Source organism: Amblyomma americanum, chromosome 3 (genome assembly GCF_052857255.1).
Source record: "Amblyomma americanum isolate KBUSLIRL-KWMA chromosome 3, ASM5285725v1, whole genome shotgun sequence".
NCBI lineage: Eukaryota > Metazoa > Arthropoda > Arachnida > Ixodida > Ixodidae > Amblyomma > Amblyomma americanum.
The window spans coordinates 106,153,837-106,178,053 of NC_135499.1; the positions used below are offsets into that span (position 1 = coordinate 106,153,837).

At 47.2% G+C, this 24,217-nt stretch overlaps 2 protein-coding genes across 5 annotated transcripts in view; both read right to left on the reverse strand.

The window, feature by feature from the left end:
* LOC144124795 (E3 ubiquitin-protein ligase MSL2-like) overlaps nt 1-18,041 on the reverse strand; it is a 38,940-nt gene extending 20,899 nt beyond the window's left edge. The window contains exons 1-2 of one of the 2 annotated variants that reach the window (XM_077657670.1): nt 17,504-18,041; nt 14,109-14,201 (exon numbers count right to left, since the gene is read on the reverse strand). In XM_077657670.1, coding sequence (XP_077513796.1) covers nt 14,109-14,130 — 22 coding nt within the window. In that variant the 5' untranslated portion in view covers nt 14,131-14,201; nt 17,504-18,041. Of the gene's footprint in view, nt 1-3,670; nt 3,795-14,108; nt 14,202-17,503 lie in introns of those variants that run through there. The other variant, XM_077657669.1, reaches the window with a different exon arrangement.
* The window catches only part of AP-1sigma (AP-1 complex subunit sigma-2), a 524,179-nt gene that overhangs the window by 328,766 nt on the left and 171,196 nt on the right, over nt 1-24,217 (reverse strand). The window lies entirely within an intron of this gene.

Sequence of the window (24,217 nt, forward strand, 5' to 3'; positions counted from 1 at the left end):
TAGATGAAGATGGTTCCAGAAGTCTAGGTAGTGACCACAAGCGTATCAAGTTGAGCTTCAAAAGAAAACGCAATGTAGGACTGAAGCAAGATGAACAATCAGGGGGAAATTTTTACTCAGAAAAGCAATTGGAAGCAGCAGCCAAGCAGATTGAGAAAAAAATATTTCAGGATAAGGAAACACAATGGACTTATACCATATTAATTCGATTACTTGAGCTAGAGCTAGCTAAGGTGCGAGTGAGGCCAAAAGGAAAAAAAAAGACGCAAACCCAAGAGTTGGTGGGATGAGGAGGTCAAGAAGGCTATAGGAAAACGTCAAGAAGCGTCCAAGGAACACAGATATTCTAAGAAGAGGGGAGAAAGAAAAGCTGAAGTAGACAGAAAATAGGGTACCTTCATAAAGTGTAGAAAGGAAGCATCCTATTTGATCAATGAGAAAAATTAGAAGAAAGGGTGCCCAGTGGATTTCAAAAGTATATAGAAAGGATAGAAAAACAGCTCAAAAATTTCGGAAACTTCTGAACTCCATGAGTAATAAGACTAAGCTAGAGCAAAGGTTTATAGTTACAGATCAGGGCATTCGGCTAGAAAAGGATGAAGCAATAGAACATATAGGAACAAGGATGACAGCAAAATTTAAAAAACAAGGAAATGCTGCACATAATTTATCGAAGGAGGATAGACCGGTTACCGCAATTGTTTGACTTGGACAAAGAGAGAGGGAAAGAGCAGAGAAGATTCCTAGTAGCACGTCGACAGGATCAGATGGTATTCTACATTAATAAAGAAGCTAGGTCCAAAATCCAATCAAACATTAAGAGAGGCAGTGAGCAAAATGATAGTAGATGGCAAAGCCCTTGATGGTTGGCAATTAAGTAGAATGAGCATGATATATAAGGACAACTTATATAAAGGACAACTTAACAGCGAAGAGTGGAAAGAGCGCCAAGCCATGACAAAAAAAAAAAAAAGAAGCCCCCGAGAGCCCCGCGGTCCTCCGATTGTTGTAAGAACCCCGCTTCCGACGCGCGCGCGAGCGCCCGTGCGCAGGTGCGGATATCTAACATGTCAGATATCTGCGCCACCGCTCGCGCCTGCTCGCGCGTCGCACCTCGCGCATGCGGATAGGCTCCAGCGTACGCCCGTGCGCGTAGGCGCTCTACCCGTACGTCCAGGATGTGTCCATCGAGTTGGGGCTTTAAACTCTTCAAACGGGCATGCAACAGAGTTTCTATGTACTAAGAACAAAGCGAGCGCAGCTGCTTCCTTTACAATATCGCTCTCAGCCCATGTGTCATGACCCCTGCCGCTGATACAAGCGCAATCGCCGATAAAACAACAAAATGACAGTTATATTATAATCAACACCAGTTACAATCGCTGAGCGTTGCAAGAACACGCATAACTAGCAAAGAGCTAGGTTTCACTGCCGATGGAAACGGGAGCGCGAATGGCACGCGCACATTACACACACAAGACGCGAAACATTGGCACAATACGCCGACGCGCACTCCGTAGCGCGAGACTGAAATACTGGTGAACGAACAGCGCGAATGTCCCACAGTGAACAGCGGCGGTCTCTTGATCGACGGCTCCGAGCAGTGTCGCAGTATACGAAATGACCGTGCTATCGTTGTCGCCGAGCGCGTTCAAATCCGTGCACGCAACAAGAGTTTCGCACTGAATTCCACCTTGAGATATCGGTGAACGTCGTCAACGTCTGACGCCTGTGAGCACGAACAAAAACAGAAACTCGAGCAGTAAAGGGACCCGACCGCGGCGGCTGTGTTTTTATGGGGGCAAAACGCTAAGGCGCCCGTGTGCTGTGCGATGTCTGTGCACGTTAAAGAACCCCAGGTGGTCGAAATTATTCCCGAGCCCTCCACTACGGCACCTATTCCTTTCTTCTTTCAGTCCCTCATTTATTCCTTCCCTTATGGCGCGGTTCAGGTGTCCAACGATATATGAGACAGATACTGCGCCATTTCCTTTCCCCGAAAACCAATTATTATTATTATTATTATTATTATTATTATTATTATTATTATTATTATTATTATTATTATTATTATTATTATTATTATTAGAAGTAAAGGAAAGTGCGCCTACGCCGCACCTCAAATGGTACGCCGTGGCCCGCTGCTGTCGCATGGTTTGTAAACAGCAACTATGAGATAGACACGTTGTGCGCTGCGTGCGGAGGAGGAGGAAACGGCTGAACGCTTGATACTTTTCTGTAAAGGGCTTCACAGTGGAAAGCAGCGGGGCTGATTTATCCAAAGCGTTGGGGTTTAAAGACAGTGAAGGAAAGTAGATTTTAAGGGGGTATGAGTAACCAAGCGAAGGTTGTCTGATTGGTGGCTAAAATCAAGACAAAATTTCACAAGTCATGGCTAGGTGGCTTGAACCACCGCCCGATTTAAAGGGTCCGTCGGCCACCCAGCGCAGACGGCACGGAGTTCGAGCACTCTAGACAGGTCTGTGGATGACGGTACAAATGACGTACCACCGGAGCTGCAGAACACGGCGCTGCGGTTATGAACACGCCGATAACAAGAGTGCCAGGCGTGTTCGCAAACCGCGGCGCCGCGTCAGCTGCGCAGTGCGATTTCGCCGCCTTGGTGACGTCATTTGTGCTAATCTTTTTCCTCTGCAGCTGTTAATTTTAACGAATGCGCGGGAGCGAAAAGCCTGAGCTGAAAAGCGAACGGCGGTGTACTCGCATTATAACGCCTTTGAACGCGCATGCGCAGACGAACCGCTTCCGTGCGTCGACACCATGGAGCGATCACGCCGCCGACAAAAAGCACCAACTACACTGCCTGCGGAGGTGGTGGTGTTTTATTAAAATAATAGTAAAAAGGAAGGAAAAGATTTTTGCTAGCCCCGGCATCTGCCATCGATACTGAAGCACCTGAGCAGGGGCAGCGGAAATGAAGGATAGCAGGCAGAATGGAGAAATTAAATGAAAGAGGTGAAGGGACAGGAAGAGAGGATAGGGGGAGAAGTAATATAAGAGAATCGAAATTACAGCCGGGCCTCGAGGCAGGCCGTAGCGCATTCCGGGATTCTTTAACGTGGAATGAAATTTCAAGCGAAGAGCGTTTCTTATCCTTTTTTTTTCTCCTTTAACCCCACCAATTAGCGGCCGGCAGGGCTGGGATCAAAACAGTTGCGTTACAGAAAAGTAATTTATTTGCCTTTTGGTTTGCCACCTATAGGCAACTGCATTGTGTTGTCTGGATAAAATATTCTGCCATTGAACTGAGCGCCGCAGTCAGTGAGCCAGCACGGCGAGTCGAAGTGCAGACGAGGCTCGCGAAGAGAGCTCTCGCGCAATCGCCGTTTTCCCACCCAAAGTTCCACAACGAGAGAACGGAATTACACGTACCGGCGACCTAGAGTTTACCCGTGACAATACATCGTGTTCTAAGTGATGCGCAGGATCAGTATGTTTGTTCAACAATCGCGCAAGGCTCAACGATCCAGCATACAGAAGCTTCACGCAGGGTCTGGGAATGTGGAACGGTGAAGATCCGATTCGCGCCGAACGTCCTCCGATGAAAGCAAAAAAAAAAAAAAATGAAAGCACAGATTGCCGCTACGTATCGAGAGCGGTGAAAAGAGCAGTGTTCAGCTCCGATTATGCGCCAGCCGACACTTCTCACCTTGCGAACAGCCATGGAGCCGCGTTTCTCCGTTCATGGGCCAACAAGGTTGCTGCGAACGGGGTAACCGCGCATAACTGTGATCACAGAGTTCAAACATCTTTGCCGCCTTTCCCGCCAACGGTCGCGGCCACTTGCTCAAACCAAGCACCCGCTAGCTCAAGCCTGGCGTCACCTAGCGGTCCTAGAATGACGCCTCCCATTTCGCTCGCCAAGGGGTGCTCGTCTGGAAGTGCCTCCTCTGCTTTCATTGGGTTTGTTGCGAGAAGCAGCCCACACGATGACTCGGCAAAGCGGCGCGTGCCGCCACTCTACCTCATGTATTTTGCGCTACTATTGCGATTTACAGCCGCCTTCGCTTCATCCGGCATATTTCCTCGTTATATCAGTCAATAAAGGTTATAAACATGCGCATCACAACATGACGAATCGTCTGACACCATCCGGAACCCCCCGCGACAAATGGTTCGGCCGTAATGGCAGTATGGAGGTCCTTGGAATGAACGGTTTGAAGGCGGAAAGGTCATTTGCAAATCCAACACATATTTTGGGCTTCATCGCAATTAGTAATTTTATCTTCAGGAACGTGCCAATTCATTTGACACCACTTCGAACATTCTGTGTCAAACGGGTGGCTGTAAATTTTGTGCAAAATAGTGGTCCCAGCGTGGTCCCACTTCAATGGCCGCTATGCTATATAATCGATCGAAAGAAAATGACATCGAGCGATAGCAGGACTGGCTTTCACTTTTTTTTTTCTCGGAAAATCAGTTGCATATTGGTAGCAGCCACAGGCAATTTGACTGCAACCAGTATCACGCGTCCGCGCGAAGTATTAGAAATAAAACATCAAAGAAATGGATGAATACGGCTGAACCCTTTAAATCGGGTGGTGGCTCAAGCCAGCTAGCCATGTCTTGTGAAATTTTGCTCCTGTCTTGCTTTTAGCCACCAATCAGATAACCTTCGCTTGGTTACTTCTAACCTCTTAAAATCCACTTTCCCTTCACTATCCCTAAACCCCGATGCCTTGGGTAAGTCAGCCCCGCTGCCTTCCACTGTAGGGTGAAGCCCTTTACAGAAAAGTATCAAGTGTTCAGCCGTTTCCTCCTCCTCTCCGCACGCAATGCACAAAGTGTCTATCTCCTGGTACCTGACTCTATACGTCTTAGTCCGCAAAACTCCAGTCCTGGCCTCAAACAACAAAGAACTTCCCCTACAATTATCATAGATATTTTCTTTGACAATTTCCTGTTTAAAGGTCCGGTATGTTTCTAGTGCCGATTTCGTCAGCATCCCTGTTTTCCACAAAGCTCTCTCTGTTCCTTTAACCTTTTTCTTAACCGATAATTGCTGATTTGCCCCCTTACTGCTGTCCAGATATTTGCTTGTCAATTTTCTAGTTCGCTTTCTCCATTTCGTGTCAACATTCTTTATATACAGGTATCTGAAAACTTTCCTAGCCCACCGCTTTTCGTCCATTTTTCTCAATCTTTCCTCAAATGCTATCTTACTGCTAGCCTCTCTGCTCTCGAAAGACGCCCATCCCACATCACCCTGTACCCCCTGATTTCGTGTATTGCCATGTGCTCACAAAGCTAACCTCCCTACTCCCCGTTGTTTAATTTCTAACCTTGCTTGAACATCTGGCCTCATGCACAGGACCGCATTACCGAAAGTCAGGCTAGGGACCATCCCCCCTTTCCAGAACCCTCTTACCACTTCGTACCTATTGTAATTCCACAGTGCCCTATTTTTCATGACAGCTGCATTCCTACTAGCTTTATTCATTACATATTTTTCATGCTCTGTCAGATACTCAACACTGTTATTTATCCACACCCCAAGATACTTGTACTCATCCACCACCTCTAGCATGAACTCCTGTATTCTATGCTCGCTGCTGCCCTCTTCATTAAATATCATGACTGCAGATTTTTCCTCACTATACTTGAAACCTAATTATCTCCCTCTGTACCGCATATGTCTATCAACTTCTGCAAGTCTTCCTTGTTGTCAGCCATTAGCACTATACCCATTAGCACTATAAATGGATGGATGGATACGGCTGAACCCTTTACATCGGGCGGTGGCTCAAGCCACCTATCCATGTCTTGTGAAATTTTACTCCTGTCTTGCTTTTAGCCACCAATCAGATAACCTTCGCTTGGTTACTTCTAACCTCTTAAAATCCACTTTCCCTTCACTATCCCTAAACCCCAATGCCTTGGGTAAGTCAGCCCCGCTGCCTTCCACTGTAGGGTGATGCCCTTTACAGAAAAGTATCAAGTGTTCAGCCGTTTCCTCCTCCTCTCCGCACGCAATGCACAAAGTGTCTATCTCCTGGTACCTGACTCTATACGTCTTAGTCCGCAAAACTCCAGTCCTGGCCTCAAACAACAAAGAACTTCCCCTACAATTATCATAGATATTTTCTTTGACAATTTCCTGTTTAAAGGTCCGGTATGTTTCCAGTGCCGATCGCGTCAGCGCCGCCGCGCGGGTAGCGTGGGCGAAAGTAGGAGAAACGGAACTTTCGCCTGTCCGACACGACGTATCACGGGAGTAGTAGTAGTAATAACTTTATTCATAGAATATATATGGGTGAGTCTCAGTGTAGAGCCACTCTTCACATCTTTTGATGTGGTCTGTGGCTCTTGTGGCAGGGTTGGAGCCGAGCAGCGCAGTGGTAGTACAACACATCCGACAAGAGACACTTCTTCAGTGTTCCTGCAGCCCACATCAGGCAGTTATGAATTCACTGCACATTATATCCCTCTTGGCGTAACAAGTTCACAAAACCGTTGCGTCCTTCGTGCCTGTTTTGGTCGCCGTTGACGGTTGTGATTTCAAATTGCCGATGGAATACAACGAATTTCGCCTGGTGCCGTCTACTGCAGCGGCTTTGCTTTTGCGAGATGCGTTTTAAAAGTACGTTTAGACTCATTAAAGCAAAAATAAGGGGCCGTGATGCAGTTCTAGATGGCCCGACGCGGCATTGTTTTTCTTAAGTGTGGGACCGCTCGCTACTTTGTTTTGCTTGCTTACATATGTGTGCGCGCGCTCGCGCCTCACTGTCTGGCTTAACCTTAAGTGTCTCGCTGTTACTGTTTGGCATACGTTTTATGGAATTTAGCGCTTGTATATATATTACGTGCGTGTTTTCTGCAGCCGTGATGTGAGCGTCGCATTCAGAATTATCGCGCAGGCCTTACTGACACCAGTAGGTTGGGGCAGCGCGCCGTGAGCTGCATACATAAAAGCCGTCGGAGTTTTTTTTTTTTAATGCACAGGAAGCTTTGATTGGCAATATTCGTGCTGAACTCCCCAGTGTGCCTCGCGGAAGCGTTGCTCGAAACTACTGTGTACCGTAGTGCTACCGTAGTGCTGCCGAACAGCGCCGCGCCGCTGTTCGCCAATTCGCTTGCATGTGAACCGCCCTTTAGGGCCTTTATAAGCGACGCAGCGCCTTTTGCGCGGGCCACTTTCTTTTTAACTTTTTCTGGACCCATCTTCGTTCTTTCCTCTTTTTTTTACATAAACAATGCAAAGCTAGTTTAAAAAAAATTGTAACTGAGCATTAAAACACCTGGTTTTGAGCCTCCTACCGTGCATTTGTTCTTTTTCAACAGGTGATAGCCCAAGGACACCCATCAGAGTGCCCACAACAGCATCATGGAACTTACCCTATGATGGTAATTAAGTGCACAAAGAAAACTTGAGAATTTATTGCAAATAGCTCATTTTTTCATTTGCATAAAAAACTATGGACCGGTAGCCTTGATATTTTCGTGATGGATATTGAGAGGTCTGTAATAGGCATCAGTTTTACTTTAATGCAAAAGATTATTTCTTGATTCTCCCATTTGCATAACTCATACATGGTATGAAAATGTACACACTGTTCAGACACAGCTGTGTAAATACTTAAGCTGTTTATTGTTTTCAGAACAAAACATATAGTTATAGGCATACCTTCAGTCATTTTGTTCACAAAGTTTAGTTTTTAAATTGATGATAATGCAATTCAACACAATAGCTGGGCGGGCGAGTTGGTGATACATTTTTAAAAATAACAGCGCGGAAAACGGGGACTTCAAGGGGAGAATTCCTGTGTTTTTCTCCCCTTTAAGTCCCCATTTTCCGCTCTGTTATTTTTAAAAAAGATAATGCAACATACATGGAGCACTTGAGATACCAATTGTCTCGCAGTCACGTTTACATGAATGTGACCTGTCTCGACTTTCTAGCATATCGGATGTGGGAAATGTGCACCCATCCCCCGCCTGCACTTGATACCAGCTGCAGCTAACAAAAGTATCCTAAGCTGGAAGTGGCCGCAGCTTGCCGTTCCACAGCCTACACTGGGCATGGCACCACCAAGCTTAATGTGGTGCATGTAAACGATGATGCAGCTGCCAAACAAGATACATGAGGAAATACAATGTGCCGCAGTCACAGTTTTGTTAACTTTGCTTATGTAGCCGAGTATGAACTAATACAAAAACCATTACTTTGCAAGGGCTGTTGCTTTCTGTCAATATTTCATAAAATTCTGCAATTTCTTTAATGAACTGCTTTCTTGCCACGTTTAATTTCTGTAGTTGTGAATTTGTGGTGCTTAGAGAGGAAAATCTTCCGACCACTACATGACAAACTTCCCCTATGAATGCTCATTTCTGCCTGATTATATTCATGACTTCAAACAAAACATGACATAGCATTGCACAGTGGGCAATTAGTTGCCCTGTGATTGCACGCTAACAGTAATTTGTATGGGATCTAGGCTGCTTTGTGAGGTTTACAAAAATACGTCTCTTTGTTTTCTTTCATATTTTTTTTTTTCAGGTGAAGCTGGCCTAGTGGCCTCAGTGGTGCCAGACAGGCCAGTGTCGGACAGGTAACGGTGACATCTGCACCGGAAGCACCAAAAAGAAGACGGAGGAGACGCACATCTGTGCACACTGCTCAAATTTTCAAGCAGATTGAGAAACTGCATTCTCAAAGCGACAGCTACAGGAAAGTACTGGGCCGGATAAGAAAAAGGCATGAGAGAAGGCGAGTAACACATCAGGAGGCTCTAAAAAAGCATAAGCCGCATTTGCTACAAAAGCTTTTTCAGATCAGGCTCTGCTCTTTTCCGAAATCCAAAAAGCACTGGTAAAAACAAACAATTCGCTCTCAATTTGTTCTTTCACTCCCAAAAATCTTATTGTTTCTTTAGAGAAATGCTTCCTTTGCCGCAGGTGAGGATGCTGAGGCGGTGGCTGGCACACATCCCAATGACACTTAATATCATTCCAGGTGCCATGAATGCAATGGAATCAGTAACAATAGATTGGCCACATCAAGACAAAGCATTTTGCCTTTTATTCAATGAAATAGCCTTGAATAGATTTTTTATGTATGATCACTCGCAAGATGTTGTTTATGTTCTATGGGGGTTTAATGTCCCAAAGCGACCCTGGCTATGAGGGATGCCGTAATTGGCTTCGTAGATGATGGGAATACAAGGACTTCTCATGTGGAAAACAAAGCTCTTGTTATGGCAGTGTCTGGCATATCAAGAACTTGGATTCAGCCAGTAGCCTTTGCGGCGGCCCACAAAGCATCATCGGCTCTTGCAATATACAAGCTGCTATTAGACTTAATCCAGTGGCTTGAAACAAAAGGTCAGTTGCTGACAGCAGTCATCTGTGCTCATGAGTCGGAACGATGTCAGCCTGACAATAATCATCATCCATCCCATCCATAAGCCATATTTGAACGCACCAACTGGACATCTCAAAAGCAGATTAGTAAAGAAACTAAAGAACAACACATTTGCAGGATGCCTTCGCTGACATGAGAGTTTGAAAAGTGTTCAGCAAATCTGTGTCTGTGGCACTTCTCACTCTCATCACCATTCAGGGGCTTCCTGTTGATGCCAAATTTATAGCAGAGTTCGCAGAAAAGGCAGATCAGCTTTTTAACAGCCTGTTCAATTCAAGCCCGAAAAAGCAGGATGACGAGTTGTGGTACGCATGTGTGAGGGTTCGGAACACCATGTCTTCTTTGAGTCACCCATAAATAGGATTGCCCAATGAAATTTTGGTTGCCCTTGGGACGAGTAACCGCGCTACATCAAAGGTTGGCAGATTACAATCAAATCCTTGCTCCTACTGTGGACTATCTAAAAGAAGATTTTCAATTTACTCATCTTTTCACTCATTGATTTCTGCTAGACCCTTTGCAAACCTTTTTTCAATTATTCATAAAAAAAAGGCCCTACTGAGACACACAATCTGCACCAATTCATTGCCACTCTGAAACATATCTGGATTGGCAAAGTTTTCACGCTTTCTCAAGGAGACTGTGAAGTGACAACAAATGCATTCCTCATCAACGTGGAGGGTGTTTCCGTATTGTGTCATGAAGCAGCGTACCAACCACAAGCCACAGCAGGCCGCAAGGCTCCAATTCATCTGATGTGCAAAGGTCTTCACAACATGCCCCTCGCATAGTATATGGAAATGTGTACTTTATCGCTGTCACTCTTCTGAACAGCTTTTTTGATCTGAGAACTACTGAGTGTACATGTGAGAGAACACTGCTTGCAGCAGACGGTAGCTCTGTCCATGAGCGACATCAACTTTTCATACTACTCAAGGAGAATGGTGGTCCTGAGCGAGTTTTCTTATTTGCTGCCGCAACCTCTAAAGAATGTCTATATTATTAAAGGAATTAGATTCCACCTTCGGACAAGAAATCACATAGTGTGCCTAGTGCCCACATATCGAATGTGTGTAAGAATCTGATTGAAAGGATGCCAAACCAACAAGGCATGTTCTGTTCAGTAGGCTGAAGTCTGAAGCTTCTTAATTTAATGTGCCACACAAGGCTACATGAGTACACCTCATTTGTCAACAGAAGCACAGATACAAAGTCAAAGCAGATGCTCCCACCAGAAAGAAGCGAAAATATGCTGTTTTATTCATGACGCATTGTGTTACTAAATGATTAAAATATTTAGTTTTTTATTTCTGCCTACTGCTTATGTGCTCTCTCTTTGTTGAACTATTTATTTGTCATGTTCATAAGTGTTTTGTATTTGTTATGTAAGGGGGGTTGTGGCTGTTCGGCTGAGCCACAACACCCTTCTGCTAAGCGTCTTTCACACACACACAGTTCACCGCAGTTGGTGACGTCGCTGCTATGCTAGTTTATAATTCTGCTCTGGTTGCGCATATACTGTACTTGATTTTGCTCTTGCTGCATTACTTCTTTTATGAAATGCAATGTTGCTTTCTGGAACTGTTGTGTGCCAGGTTAGTCTGAGCATTGTTAACCCCTCCAAAGAGGATTGGTCATCCATGCCCAGTGAGCAGCCAAGCTCAGTGGTGCCCTGGAATAGGGGCACCGACCTCTGCAAGACGGAGGGAGACATCTGCTTGAAGATGAAGACCTCTGTCTGACCGAAAGGCCTTGTTAGAGCAATAAAGTGTATTTTATCCTATCCTATCCTATGACCAGGGGTTTTGAACTTACTTATTACTGACAAATACTAACACCTTACAAAAGGTACTTAGGAACCCCGTGTTATATGGCTTCTTTCTCCTCCTGTTCAACAAGCACATAGCCATACAGCCACTCAAAAAATGCCAGAATTCAATTAATAATGATTAGCTGTATGCTGAAATCAGCCTCTATAAGCAGTTTTAGCATGATTAGTGAAAAAATAAAGTAGTGAATCTTAATGTTGAGACATGCATAGCTTCAGCAGCTCAAAAAATCCAAAAAGTACTCTGCAGAACCAAAAGGTTTTGTGGCATATAATTTTCCATCCCCTGGTCATGACTGTTGCACTCTGTTTTGCAGTTGGGGGAAGTTAGCAGTATCTGGAATCCAGCGCCAGCAAAAACAGGCTGGCTCAAGTGTTCGGCTCTGTAACAATTAAGAGGGTATACACATGAGATGTGACTTGGTTGACACGTATACTAGCGTCGAAAACAGGCATTCTCAAACTATGATAAAGTGCTACTTATACTGGCTGTTTTAGGAATTTCTTCTGCAAGTTGTAACATTAAGGGTATCGCGTTTCCAAGCAAACACATGCACTAGGAGGGACATAGTACTAGTAGCCGGCATGTTATATTGGATCCCTTAACATGTGCGGACACTGTACAGTACAAGGACCACTTGCAATTTACCATTTAGTAAACCACCCGACATTGCGGCAGATGCATTATAATGCCGCATAGAGAATTAGTGGCTTGTTACACACATTGCAAATTATATTTGTAATTTCTCTATGAGCTATTTATACGAATGCATATCTTGGCTTACCCTCCAGTGTGTCATCACTGCAATATGAATTAATGACCTCCGATTATTGTTGTGCGCCAGCCACGGCCACAATTGTTCTGCGAATATTCAAAAATTCGCTTCTCGACCTGCCTTGGTCACATTTTCCTTCCCTTTGCGTCTACATTAAACAAGTAACCGAGCCATGCCCTAAACCGTGCAAGCCTGGAACTCATTAGCCAAGAAGTAAACATGCCAATTGTTAGCAGAGTTAGAAGGTGAACTTTTCTTGGTGTCTGTACATGAAGCTGTATGTAGCACTGCAGCATATTATGTTGTCCTTGGTCTACTTATGCACTATGAATTCTTCTGCACAAGATAAGGGTTGAAACTTTTGGCTGGCTCACTTTGTATGTGTATACCCATTGCCACACATTGATCAAGGACTACTTATGCACTGTGAATTCTTCGGCACAAGTTAAAGGGTGAAACTTTTGGCTGGCTCACTATGTGTATACTCATTGCTACACATTGATATATTTCAATACATGTGAAATGTTTTACTTTATTGCCATTTACCTGAATCTGTACAAAGTTATTGTGTATCCACATATACTGATTGATGTTGCATTTGGTTATGTATACCATATTTTTTTGATAGTACCGCACCTTTTTACAGCATACTGGCATGTTCCGATACTGATTGTTTGGAGTGGCTGTCACTGGTATTGCCATGCCACTGATGCCTAGAATCACCACTTTTGTACATCCATTGTGAATACTTATGTATCCTTTAATAAACTGTCGTTTGCACTGAATTTGTTTACGCTTTTGCTTCTCGAGCGAGCGCCCTGCTATGCAGTCGCGCCGCTCGCCACCATGCCACCTACACAAACACGTCGAAATACACGCCGCACATAACGTAAGTACATAGGAAATTATGTAGGAAAGCAGCACGGGAGCAGTAAGCGATCAGTATGTAAGAAGCTTGAATCCAGGGGCGCGATTACGGATCGCAAATGAGACACTTTTTGAGACAGTTTCGATTGAGACCGATCCGTAATCGCGCCCCAGAGCGGCCGCCAGCGCCACGAACGCGCGAGCAGCCGGCTGCAACCACCCACCTAAACACGCGCCGCCATATTGGATTTCTAGATTGCCTTGGCTAAGCTTGTCTCGGGAAGTTTTGAGCAATCCATGCGTTTACCGTTGCTCCCAATACCGCTACCGTCGCATTCAAATATCGTCCCCAATTGGCGTCTTAGTTGACCATAGAGTTTCTTACTATTAACTAGACGGAAAGCTGGAGGCGCTGCACCTGAACAGCGCCTCCTCTATTTGTAAAAATAGAGGCGCTGATGAACCTCCATGTGCGCGCAAAGCATCATGGGGCGATGAGCTACTTGGTGCGGGACAGTAAGTTTTTTTTCAGGAACACAGAGTGGCGCTACTAAGATTTGCCAATCCGTATCCACGGCGCACTCCGCGCGCAGACGACTTCGGCGTAAAAGTAGTGTGCAAAAGCCATAGTAGCGAAAACGCAACACCACACGACGCCAATAAGAGGTTTTGTTTTCCGAAATGCTGTGGAAAAACCTTCTAAAATGTTGAGGTGACATTTTTTTCAAAAACATATTTCTTTTTAAAAGCGCGCCTGTTAAGCACGAAATATTGGCTTTTGTGGTCTGCAATGCTTGGCCAATAGGAGAGCAAGCCATTGCCTATTTTGAGCAAGATTTGCATTCGCATGCTTTTCAGCTCGTTTGTTACGATTGATAGACAGGATATTGAACGTTTGGGCATTCTTAATTATCTAACAACGTTTCTTTCATTATTTTTTGGCCAAAAGTTGTAGTTCTGCAGTCGGTAGCTCTCCGCTCCATGATGCTTAGAGCGCCCATGGTAGTACAGGTGGTCTCGAGGAAGCTCTACGCAAACTCCCATAGGCGGGGCGCCAGCTTTCCCTCTAGTTAATAACTCTATGACCGGAGCGCACCTCCCGTTCCGCTCGCTGACGACCCTAGCGGAGCAAGATGGCTGCCCCAGCGAGGCAAGCACGCAGAGTTCGACGTCGACTTCTACCGCCAGCGCTGCTAATTCGGTTTTGGCATCGTCTTTGTAGATGTAGCAAATGTAGATGTACACACGTACGTACGTACGGTGGCTCGTGAAATCATCGTCAGGGAAAACTAGTACAACCTTGGCTAGGGTTGCTGTTGGCTTGCTTTGGATATCGGGAAGACCCGACCTGTCGAAGTACATCAACGTATGTTAAAAACATTTCTACTGCATAAATAACTTTAACTGCATATAAAGTGGTACAATAAAAGTATGTTTTAAAGTATAAAAAGAAATAATAACCCTATATAGTTTATCGAATGCAGCGCTTCCAGTTTAACTGCACAGAGGGCGCTACGAGAGTCTTCTCCGCCGAGGGAAACTTGTTTCACGCGAAACTAAAAAAAGATTTTGGTGCCTGCGCTCCGCTACCGCTTACCGTGAGCGGAGCGGGACCGTCGCTACGGCCAACTAAAACTGTCTGTCACATTCTTGGTATCGATTGCTTCCTGACCCAACGGACTAGGATGTAAGTTCCTCGAGTATTGCGAGGATTCATCACCGGGTGTACCTGCTGCCAAACCGTCGTCTTATCGTATGACTCAGTAGTTTCAACGCGCTCCTTGACTTTGAATCTATTCTCTCATTTTATACCTCTCTTACTGTCCGCACGTGGCAGCGATTGTGGCTCCGCTTGAGTCGGAGGGCAGGCCCGTGCACATTACTCTTGATTCTTCCTGCATTCGCCACAACAAAGCATAGGTATAACTGAGGCGCCCACTGTTGCTATGTGGTACAGTCTGGTCACGTGGTGACTGTTTGGGTCAATTTTGCCTTCAATCCAGACAGACGCGTCCTTGACAGTGGCCTCCGCGATCAAGCACCTCGCTTCAAAGGGACGGCTCCAAGCATACATCCATACGTCCGTCTGCTGCGCCAGGTTTCCTTAGCTGCTTAACAGTTGAGGGCGCTCAAGTGACGTGTCCGTCTGCTATTCTCGTCATCATCCTCTATTCAGTGCCTGCCTTGTTTTGATCACTTTAAAATTAATAATGAAAACAGCCATAACGGCAACTTTTTCTCCCCAAAACAGAAAAAGTGCATGCATGCTCGCGCATCTTAGATCGCTGCAGTTCTACGTTATCGAGTTAGCGCTTTAGTTTTACGTAGTCGGCAGAAAAGAAACGGATCGCTCGTGCTCAGTTGCTTAGGTAAGATCTTTTGAACATTCACTGTGTTTTATGATGTAATCGAACAGTCGACTTCAGCCATTCTGAAAGTCATTTTAAATGCAGCGGACTTAATTCGGTCTCAGATATACGAGTTAGCAATGAGCGCGCTTTTTATTACATTGCAAGCGTGCGATTCTCCTTCAGCCCCTTCCTTTTACATCGGCCCCGCCCCTACCACAGTTCACAGAGCTTCTTACTATTAACTAGAGGGAAAGCTGGTGCCCCGCCTATGGGAGTTTCCTCGAGACCACCTCAGCCACCATGGGCGCTCTAAGAACCACGAGACGGAGAGGTACCGACTGCAGAACCACAACTTTTGGCCGAAAAGTAATAAAAAAAAATGTTGTTCGACAATCAAGAATGCCCAAACGTTCAATATCCTGTCTATGAATTGCAACAGACGAGCAGGAAAGCATGTAAATGCAAGGTTTGCCCAAAATAAGGGGTGGCTTGCTCTCCTATTGCCCAAGTATTGCACACCACAGAAACTAACATTTCGTGCTTAACAGGAGCGCTTTTTATAGGAAATATGATTTAAGAAAAAAATGTTGTTGCTTATTAAACACATCAAGAACTTTTTAATGGCATTTCAGAAAACAGAAACCTTTTATTGGCGTTGTGTGCCGTTGAGTTTAGCTACTATGGCTTTTGCCCACTACGTTCACGCCAAAGTCGTCTTCGCGCGGGGCGCGCCATGGACGGAATGGGACATCTTAGTAACGCCACTTCCGAAAAAAATCCGACTGTCCCGCATCAGGTAGCTCACCGGTCCATGATGCTTTGAGCGTCCATTGTGGCTGAAGTGCAGCGCCGCCAGCTTTCCCTCTAGGTAATAGAAACTGTGTACGCACTGCTGAACCGAGCTCGATGAATGTAACTATGTGCATAAATGATGAAACTGCCCTCTTATAAATGGTGGACGAGGCTATTTGTCCCAACAGGCGTATATTAGCGCCACGCAGCCCGCAGTGCTGCTACCCTAGCGGCGAAAGGGATGAACTAGGACGTGCGTGCCACGCCCTCCTGGATGGGACGCGATCCAAGTGGCCGTGTGTGTGCTGAAGCAGCGTTACCCGTGCTGGTCATCAGTCCAGGCCTTGTTGAGACGGAGAAGAGCGCTCGGAAAGATGCAGTCGAACGCGTCAGGAGCGAAGTATTTCGACCATTCGAGTATGAGATTGGTAGTCAAACAACGGTCGCTCAATGAAAGCGCACTAGCGGCTATGCCGGGGCGCACAGAAACGACTAGTCAGAGGCAGCTTTAGTTTGGGTCAAGACAATCAGTGCGCTTAGAACCACCGATTATATTCTATTCCTGTCAGCGCGTATCATTCGAGTGTTCATCCAGGCTTGGGACTGCCGCACTTCGTGAAAATCTTGAAAGCTGTTATGGCTTCAGTGATATTTTGAAGCGATAGTATACTGCTCCTGGGCACACTGGATGAGTAGCTGACGCAAGAATGATATACGTTCCGAGGCCGCCTCGTACGCCCGTTTATTCGCCGCATGTCCGAAAGACGACGTATCTTTTTTTTTTTTGTATGCACAGCAGCTGACTGGAGCTACCTTCCTGCAAACGCCATACATCACTCTAATCCTGCCCATTTCAATGCCGCTATGGATCAAACTTTCTGTGAACTTGCTATCAGGCCCGGGGTTTTTAAGGCAATGGAAATAAATGCTGTTGTTTTCCCGTCTTGCGAATGCTGATCCGGACTGTAGAAAACGCGCCAATTTAAACGGTAATTAACCCCCTCCCCCTATTATGACTTAGCATCGTCACGCACAACTGTAGAGTAAGCACTAAGCGAGTATTAAAACACGGCTACCTTGCAAAAAGGCCCCTTTGCAAAAAATAAGCTGAAGTCGCTTCGTTTACCGCTTACCACATGGAGAGCCAACTGTTGCTAGCGGCGCTGGATGTCCAACCAGCAGTATTTAGTCAAGCTCGGAAACGATATCAGGTTTTTTAATGTCAAACGATACTACCCCCATTCGTTTAAACATGGCTACTAAAATTGCCAACTGCCATAGCATGCATACAAGAAAACGTAAACTAAGACCTCCATTATTTTTGCGCGCAATTATGTTCCGAAATCCAAGCCTGCCATTGAGGTAGTCTCAGAGAGACGACTACGACTGACTGATAGCTCTGCCACCCAATACGAATGAAAGAACGACCGATACGACCGTTCAAGCAACACTTGTTATTGACTCTCCGGATCCCTGATATGCATGCTTTGCGCCTCTTTCCACTCACCTGGGAAAGGTAGAATTTCGTCGGCGGTTTTCGGTTTTCGTGTCTTCTAAACTGTTGCGGCACACTTCAACATAACATTCATTTTACCTTTTCACGCAGACGAAGAAGCCGCGCGGCCAAAATCATTACACTCGGTCCAAACCACGACCGACAACGTCATGAGGCAACAACTCCATCCCTTCCCACCAGGGCAACAATGCGGCGCTGCTGTCACTACGCCAAGCTTAAGCTGCACTCCCGCTGTCTTGCAAGTTGCACCCTTGTGCCGATGGCCGAACCGGGATCAGCGTTCGCTAGACGAACAACAAACATTCGTTCTAGGCTCACTGCTGCATGTGCTGTCGTCCCGCACGTACGCCACCCAGGAGGGTCGGAAAACGCGGCAATCCACCGCCCGGACAGAAACGCGTCGGTTGGGGTGACGGCCACAAAGCTGGCGCAAATGTCGCGGCACAGTCAAGAACGCAAGCCTGGCGACAACTTGCACTGTTCGCAGAAGCTTCTCCACAAATGAAACTCGTGGATGGAGCTGCTGACCAATTACTACGCCCGTCTTGCCGGCAGTTGAAACTAACAAGACAGATTCGATGATGCTTACCGCGTGGTGCCTTCTAAGGCGTCGGCAGTGTACAAAGCAACCTTTCATGCTAAATTTTTGTCTTCAGAAGCTATCGTTTAATTGAGATAATTAAAAAAAAATAAGCATGAAAAGAAATAACAGGCAGGTTAAGTATAGGTACAGTCGGACACGAAAAGTCTCTGAGCTGCGTGCTTTGTAAACTATTTATTAGCTGCCGGATGCAGACTACACACTTGGCGAGATCAAACTCAACGGTCCAGATGCTTTTGCTCCCGACTGTCTTATTTGTTTCACCCCGGCACGTTTTTAAAGCGTTATATTTGTTAACGGTTTCACACTGCCTTTACCTGGCTTGGATTTTGATTTCCCGACTCTGCTTTGCTACGACGCCTTTCACCCTCGTCTGGCCGTTGTGTCGAATTCATTTGTTTTTGTTACTATTTTGGTTTATTGACACTGCTTACAATACGATCGGCTTTAATTCGCTTTACAGACTCTGCCCTAACCTGCTCACAGCACTTACTCTGAATTTTCCTAAAGCTTTTGTTGCTGTCTTGTTTTTCGGGTAAGAGAAAGAGGTCACCTGCATGTATGCTTGCATTTTTGCGCTCGTGCGTTTTGTTTACTTCAACATTTTCCTTCGTTTTCCTGCTCGACTATTGCGAACGCTCTAGCTTGTACAAAAATCGCGGTTGCTCTGAGAGAAATGAAACGGTAGGAATTTGCGCACTGCACACGTGGTATGCGGTCCTTTTTCGCCTGTGTTGGCATCGCGCAAGTATACGTATACCTTCGAAACAAGGCGCTGCCGATCGGCTAACGCTGGTGCACAAGAAACGTGCGCTCTACACAAACAGGAGCAGGTGCATAGTGTATTACAATGAAGTTTTGTTGCGTTTTTTTTTTAACTGCGCCCTTCGTTTAGCGGCAAAGAGTGCTCGCACTTCCCGTTCGTTACGCGGAGCGAGTCAAACAGCGAACACTGGCCAGGGGCGACTAAAATGTTCGCGAGGAATAACGATCACGCCAGGCGATTCAGCGATGTTCCTCTCGTTTTTCCAGTCATTACACGTTCTAAGCATGCTGGAGACGTATAATCTCACTGCGCGTGCGCAGGAGGCGTCGGGTAAATCAGCATGCGTCTCCGCTAACATGTCTCCGGCATGCTTAACTCAGCCGAGCTATACTTCCGAAGACGTGGCTGAAGGGCGCGCAAAAAGGCGATAGACGGAATTTGCTTAGCTGGAAGCCACGCTAGGGTGTTTTTTTTTTTTGTTGCTCAATTCGACGTCACACGTCGCTCAAAGATCCGCTAGACGGGCAAGACGTCATCACACGTCATCACTCACAAAGTGTTGGCGTTATGACAACTATGCTCCGTGATTGATACTCGTAGTAGAATAGCTGCTAAGCAAGGTATCGTTGGATGTACTAAGCACGACGAAATCGCTGCTCCTACGGCTCAGACTTTATCGATGTCCTGTCAACTCCCTTGAGTACGCGCCTATAATACAGCCCTCCCCCCCCCCCCCCGTCATCTGGAATAGCCTTGCAGGCAAACCTTATAAGCGCACATAAAAGGGACAGTAACTACGAACTCAAGTTGGCTTGTAATTCAGGGGTCTCAGACGTGCGCCCCGCTGGCACTTAATACTCCAGCCTTTCTTACAGAGGGGTCCTGCTAGTAACCGATTGGTTTTTGAAGCGAAAACCTTCACTACGCTAATTAAAACAGTTATCGCGTAGGCCGGAGAATGACCTTGAACGACCTTCAGCCCAACCACGTTAGCGGTGTATAACCATATGTGGTACCGTTATGGTGTCGAACCCTTGACCCCTGACCTTTAGTTGACCTTTGAATTGGGTATCTTTGGATTGACCTTTGACCTTAGGAACATCCTATGGGGTGATGTGAAGCCACGTGGTGACATCCGACGTAAGACCATGTGATACCACGTCATAGCCACGTGGTCATGTATGTATAGAACGGCTGTCGCGAGCGTGTAGCGGAGTTACCATGGACGAGCCTCAGGCGCTTAGCAGGCGTCCTTGTTTTTCGCTGAATTCCAGGGTTAGCCAGGTTAAGCCACTGCCAGTTTCTTTCTTGACCCCGTCGCATCTCTTCACCACTGTTCGCTGGTTGCTTACCGTGTACTTGAGAGTCAGCGGCTGGACGCACTCTTTGCCCAAGGCCAGTGGTAGCAGTCCACCACTGGCTTCGAGCCAGCGTTTGAATTTTGTTCGTTTTGAAACATTCCAGCATGTGGTACTCACCTTTCTCCTCTTGTCTCCTTTTCGCATTCACTGGCCCCGTGGAAGGCAAAAAGTTCGCCAATACGGCCCGCGATGCGAGCTGAGCTTGAGATCCGGGACACTGATTGATTATAACAGTGTTACAGGGACAAAGCGACGACTCTGAGTGAAAAACGAAGCTTTTATAAAACTAGAACAGTTTGAAAAATGAACCTTTCTCCTCTTGTCTCCTTTTCGCATTCACTGGCCCCGTGGAAGGCAAAAAGTTCGCCAATACGGCCCGCGATGCGAGCTGAGCTTGAGATCCGGGACACTGATTGATTATAACAGTGTTACAAGGACAAAGCGACGACTCTGAGTGAAAAACGAAGTTTTTATAAAACTAGAACAGTTTGAAATATGGAACACAGGCAGGTATTGCCGCTACCGGCCATTTCACGCGCACAAGTGCGAACGACTTCTATACATTTTTCTGGACACGAACGCGGAGCTCCGGGACTAGGGTGCCTGGATGGCGCTCGCCCATCGAGGCACCCTATCCGAGGCCATACAACAACGCCATCTGTCTGCGTACACTTGGTTTTGAGTGGAACTTGAGACGCACAACGTGCGTCCCAAATGGGCTGAAGAAAACATTTCATTTTTCATTGCATGCGACAGTAAGACCATTTCTTGCTGGAGGTTACTTCGGACGACCTCTGCCGACACTGTTGGCCAGAAGTGGTCCAACATATATGCGCAACCATAAGGCAAAGTGGATATGGATTGCCTTGTGCTTTCGCGCGTCCCTCCCGCTCTCAGGAAAGGAGATGAACATAAAAACAAAACAAACAAATACATAAATAAAACAAACACCGTCCACAAGCTTTCAGAAATCTGACTTAGAGTATCCGGCGCATTATGTGGCGTGGTGGCGACCTTGGCGCGCCGCGGACGACCCGTCCGAGGCAAAATAAATAAAATGAGAGCAAAAGAGGAAGACAACACTGAGCGAGTGCCGCTCGAGCGCCACAGGCCAGCGCGTGCTGACGGCGGGGCTCGCGGCAGCAGGACCGCTGGAAAGGACCGGTGACTTGCGAGGACCGAAGGCCAGGAGCACCTTGAGCAACGGCTGCGTCACGGCGTGCTCTTTCAACGCCGTGCCCGCCGGAGGGAGTCTTCGAGCCGACCTGCTGAGCCGACAAAAACCGTGAGACGCCCCCGAAGACAGACCCAGAGCCAAGGTGGCAACTGGAATAGTGTGCGTGCGTGATTCCTCTCCTTGTGTCCTTAAAGGGCCCTTTCGTGCACCCGCACAAACGTGGCCGCGCCGACTACCGTCCACTGTCGGCGCGCGTCGCACGCCGACAGCTTAGCCGACTCGTAATGCATGCCCTGGAGGCCAAACTGTGGGACAGAATGCTTTGAAAAATTTTAACCGTTCGACGTTATACCGACAGTGCAAAAATGCAAGAACCTGGCGGAATTATTGGAACAATTAATATATTACTGAAGTGGGCAAATTAGGGTGATTTCTTAGAACCCGAAAAATGATAAAACTGCGCACGCATACACACAGCACAGAGTAAATCATTATAACGGAGTAATTACTCATTTGCATCCACCTAAGTGAAGCCATACGGCTACAAAAGAGATATATACAGCTTTCAGAGAAACTTCCTACGAACTTTCAGTCCCGGGTTCAACCGGGACGAATTTAAATTTTTCTTCAGCTGCGAAGTTTCTCTGAAATCTGCATAGGTTTCCTTCGTAGGCCATATGGCAACGCTTGGGTGGATGCTAATGAGTAATTACTTTATTGTTTAAAATTTACTCCAACTTGCAAGGAATAAGAAACAACGAACAAACAAACAACGCAACTAAAAAAAAAAACCTTGGCGCACTGAAATCTTGCGTAACTTCGCCAGCATGCATTGCCTCCTGGAGTGTAAGCTCCTGCAGCATGCTTTCTGTACATCTCTGACAACTGGCACCTATACATTTCAATACGAGAAGCAAGTTTTAAAAAAGCAGTTTCCTGAATACAGTGCGATGACGAGACTTTTTATTTGCGAGCAGGAACAAAATTTACTGGTTTGTATAGTGTCCGTAACGCAATACGCCGGGCGTTACTAGGTTATAACTCGCAATTTAAAGAAAAAAGGAGCAAAACTGGCTGCGCTTGTATACGTGCAGTGAGTACAGCCGTCTTGAATTAACGCATGATGCCGGGCTGGTCGGTTCACAGGATAATAATAATTGTTTTTTTGGGAAATGAAATGGCGCAGTTCAGGTGTCAGCCGATATGTGAGACAGATACCGCGCCATTTCCTTTCCCCAACAACCAATTCAATTCAGGACGAACCGCGCATCACTTGACACGACGTCACGGATGTCCGTGGACGACGCGGACGGAAAAAAGTTGGGCTGAGGCTTAGCTAAAGTGTTAAGCCTGGATACCTCGAAGCGAAAAGCGTTTAACAAGGCGTGCCTCATGTGATTCTGGCGTTTCAGCCGCTTTTCTAGCCTTGCACTTTTCATATATTCGCTGCTTTTGAGCCAACTCCCACGCTACCACTTCTTGGTCTTCTTCTCCTCCTTCCAAGACGAAAGGTTAGACGACGGAGGCAGCGCGCGGTGGCTACGACGGCTGCGGCAGCAGCGGCCACCTGCGCTCCGCGTGACGTCACTCGGTTTCACGGTCAGACGACGGAGGCAGCGCGCGGTGGCTACGACAGCTGCGGCAGCAGCGGCCACCTGCGCTCCGCGTGACGTCACTCGGTTTCACGGTCAGACGACGGAGGCAGCGCGTGGTGGCTACGACAGCTGCGGCAGCAGCGTCCACCTGCGCTCCGCGTGACGTCACTCGGTTTCACGGTCAGACGACGGAGGCAGCGCGTGGTGGCTACGACAGCTGCGGCAGCAGCGTCCACCTGCGCTCCGCGTGACGTCACTCGGTTTCACGGTCAGACGACGGAGGCAGCGCGCGGTGGCTACGACAGCTGCGGCAGCAGCGGCCACCTGCGCTCCCCGTGACGTCACTCGGTTTCACGGTCAGACGACGGAGACAGCGCGCGGCGGCGACGACGGCTGCGGCAGCAGCGGACACATGCGCTCCGCGTGACGTCACTCGGTTTCACGGTCAGACGACGGAGTCAGCGCGCGGCAGCAGCGACCACCTGCGCTCCGCGTGACGTCACTCGGTTTCACGGTCAGACGACGGAGTCAGCGCGTGGTGGCTACGACGGCTGCAGCAGTAGCGACCACCTGCGCTCCGCGTGACGTCACTCGGTTTCGCGTATGCGAAGCCCGGTGTTGACGAGCTTAGTGAAGCTTTTCGCTTCAAAATGAGGGCGCTTTTTCGCTTTGGAATCTGTTGGTTTCATCCGTCGTGTGACTGCTTCCACCAAAGCGGACGGTCCCCTGACTTGGCGTGACGTCACGGATTCGGCCGTGACCTCATCAGTCGTGTGAATACGCCTTCAGGTACCGCCTTCCACAGCTACTATCAGTATACTGCTCTATCCCATGCAATCCCTCAGCTCTCTCGTATCTCTCCTTCTCCGTGCCCGGCCACGAGCTTCTGCCGACCGCGGCCAGCGCTGGACCCCCGGAATAAAAATACCACCGTCGACGGCAATCCTCTCTCCCTCTGTCTCTCTCTGAGAGTGAGAGCAGCAACTAAAGGATGTCACGAGGCGCCGGCGTACACAGGCGAAGGCATAACGCACCCCCCCCCCCCCCCCCGCGCTTTCAGCAGCGTGTCCTTAAGCCTATCCTATATAGGGGCCGAGAAGATCACACGGGGTAAAGGTGTAAAATCTACTGCGTTTCGCAACAGCGACGCTGGTGTAGTGAGAGCAATCCGCGAATGGCCGGTGATTCGGCTAGATGAACGCCCG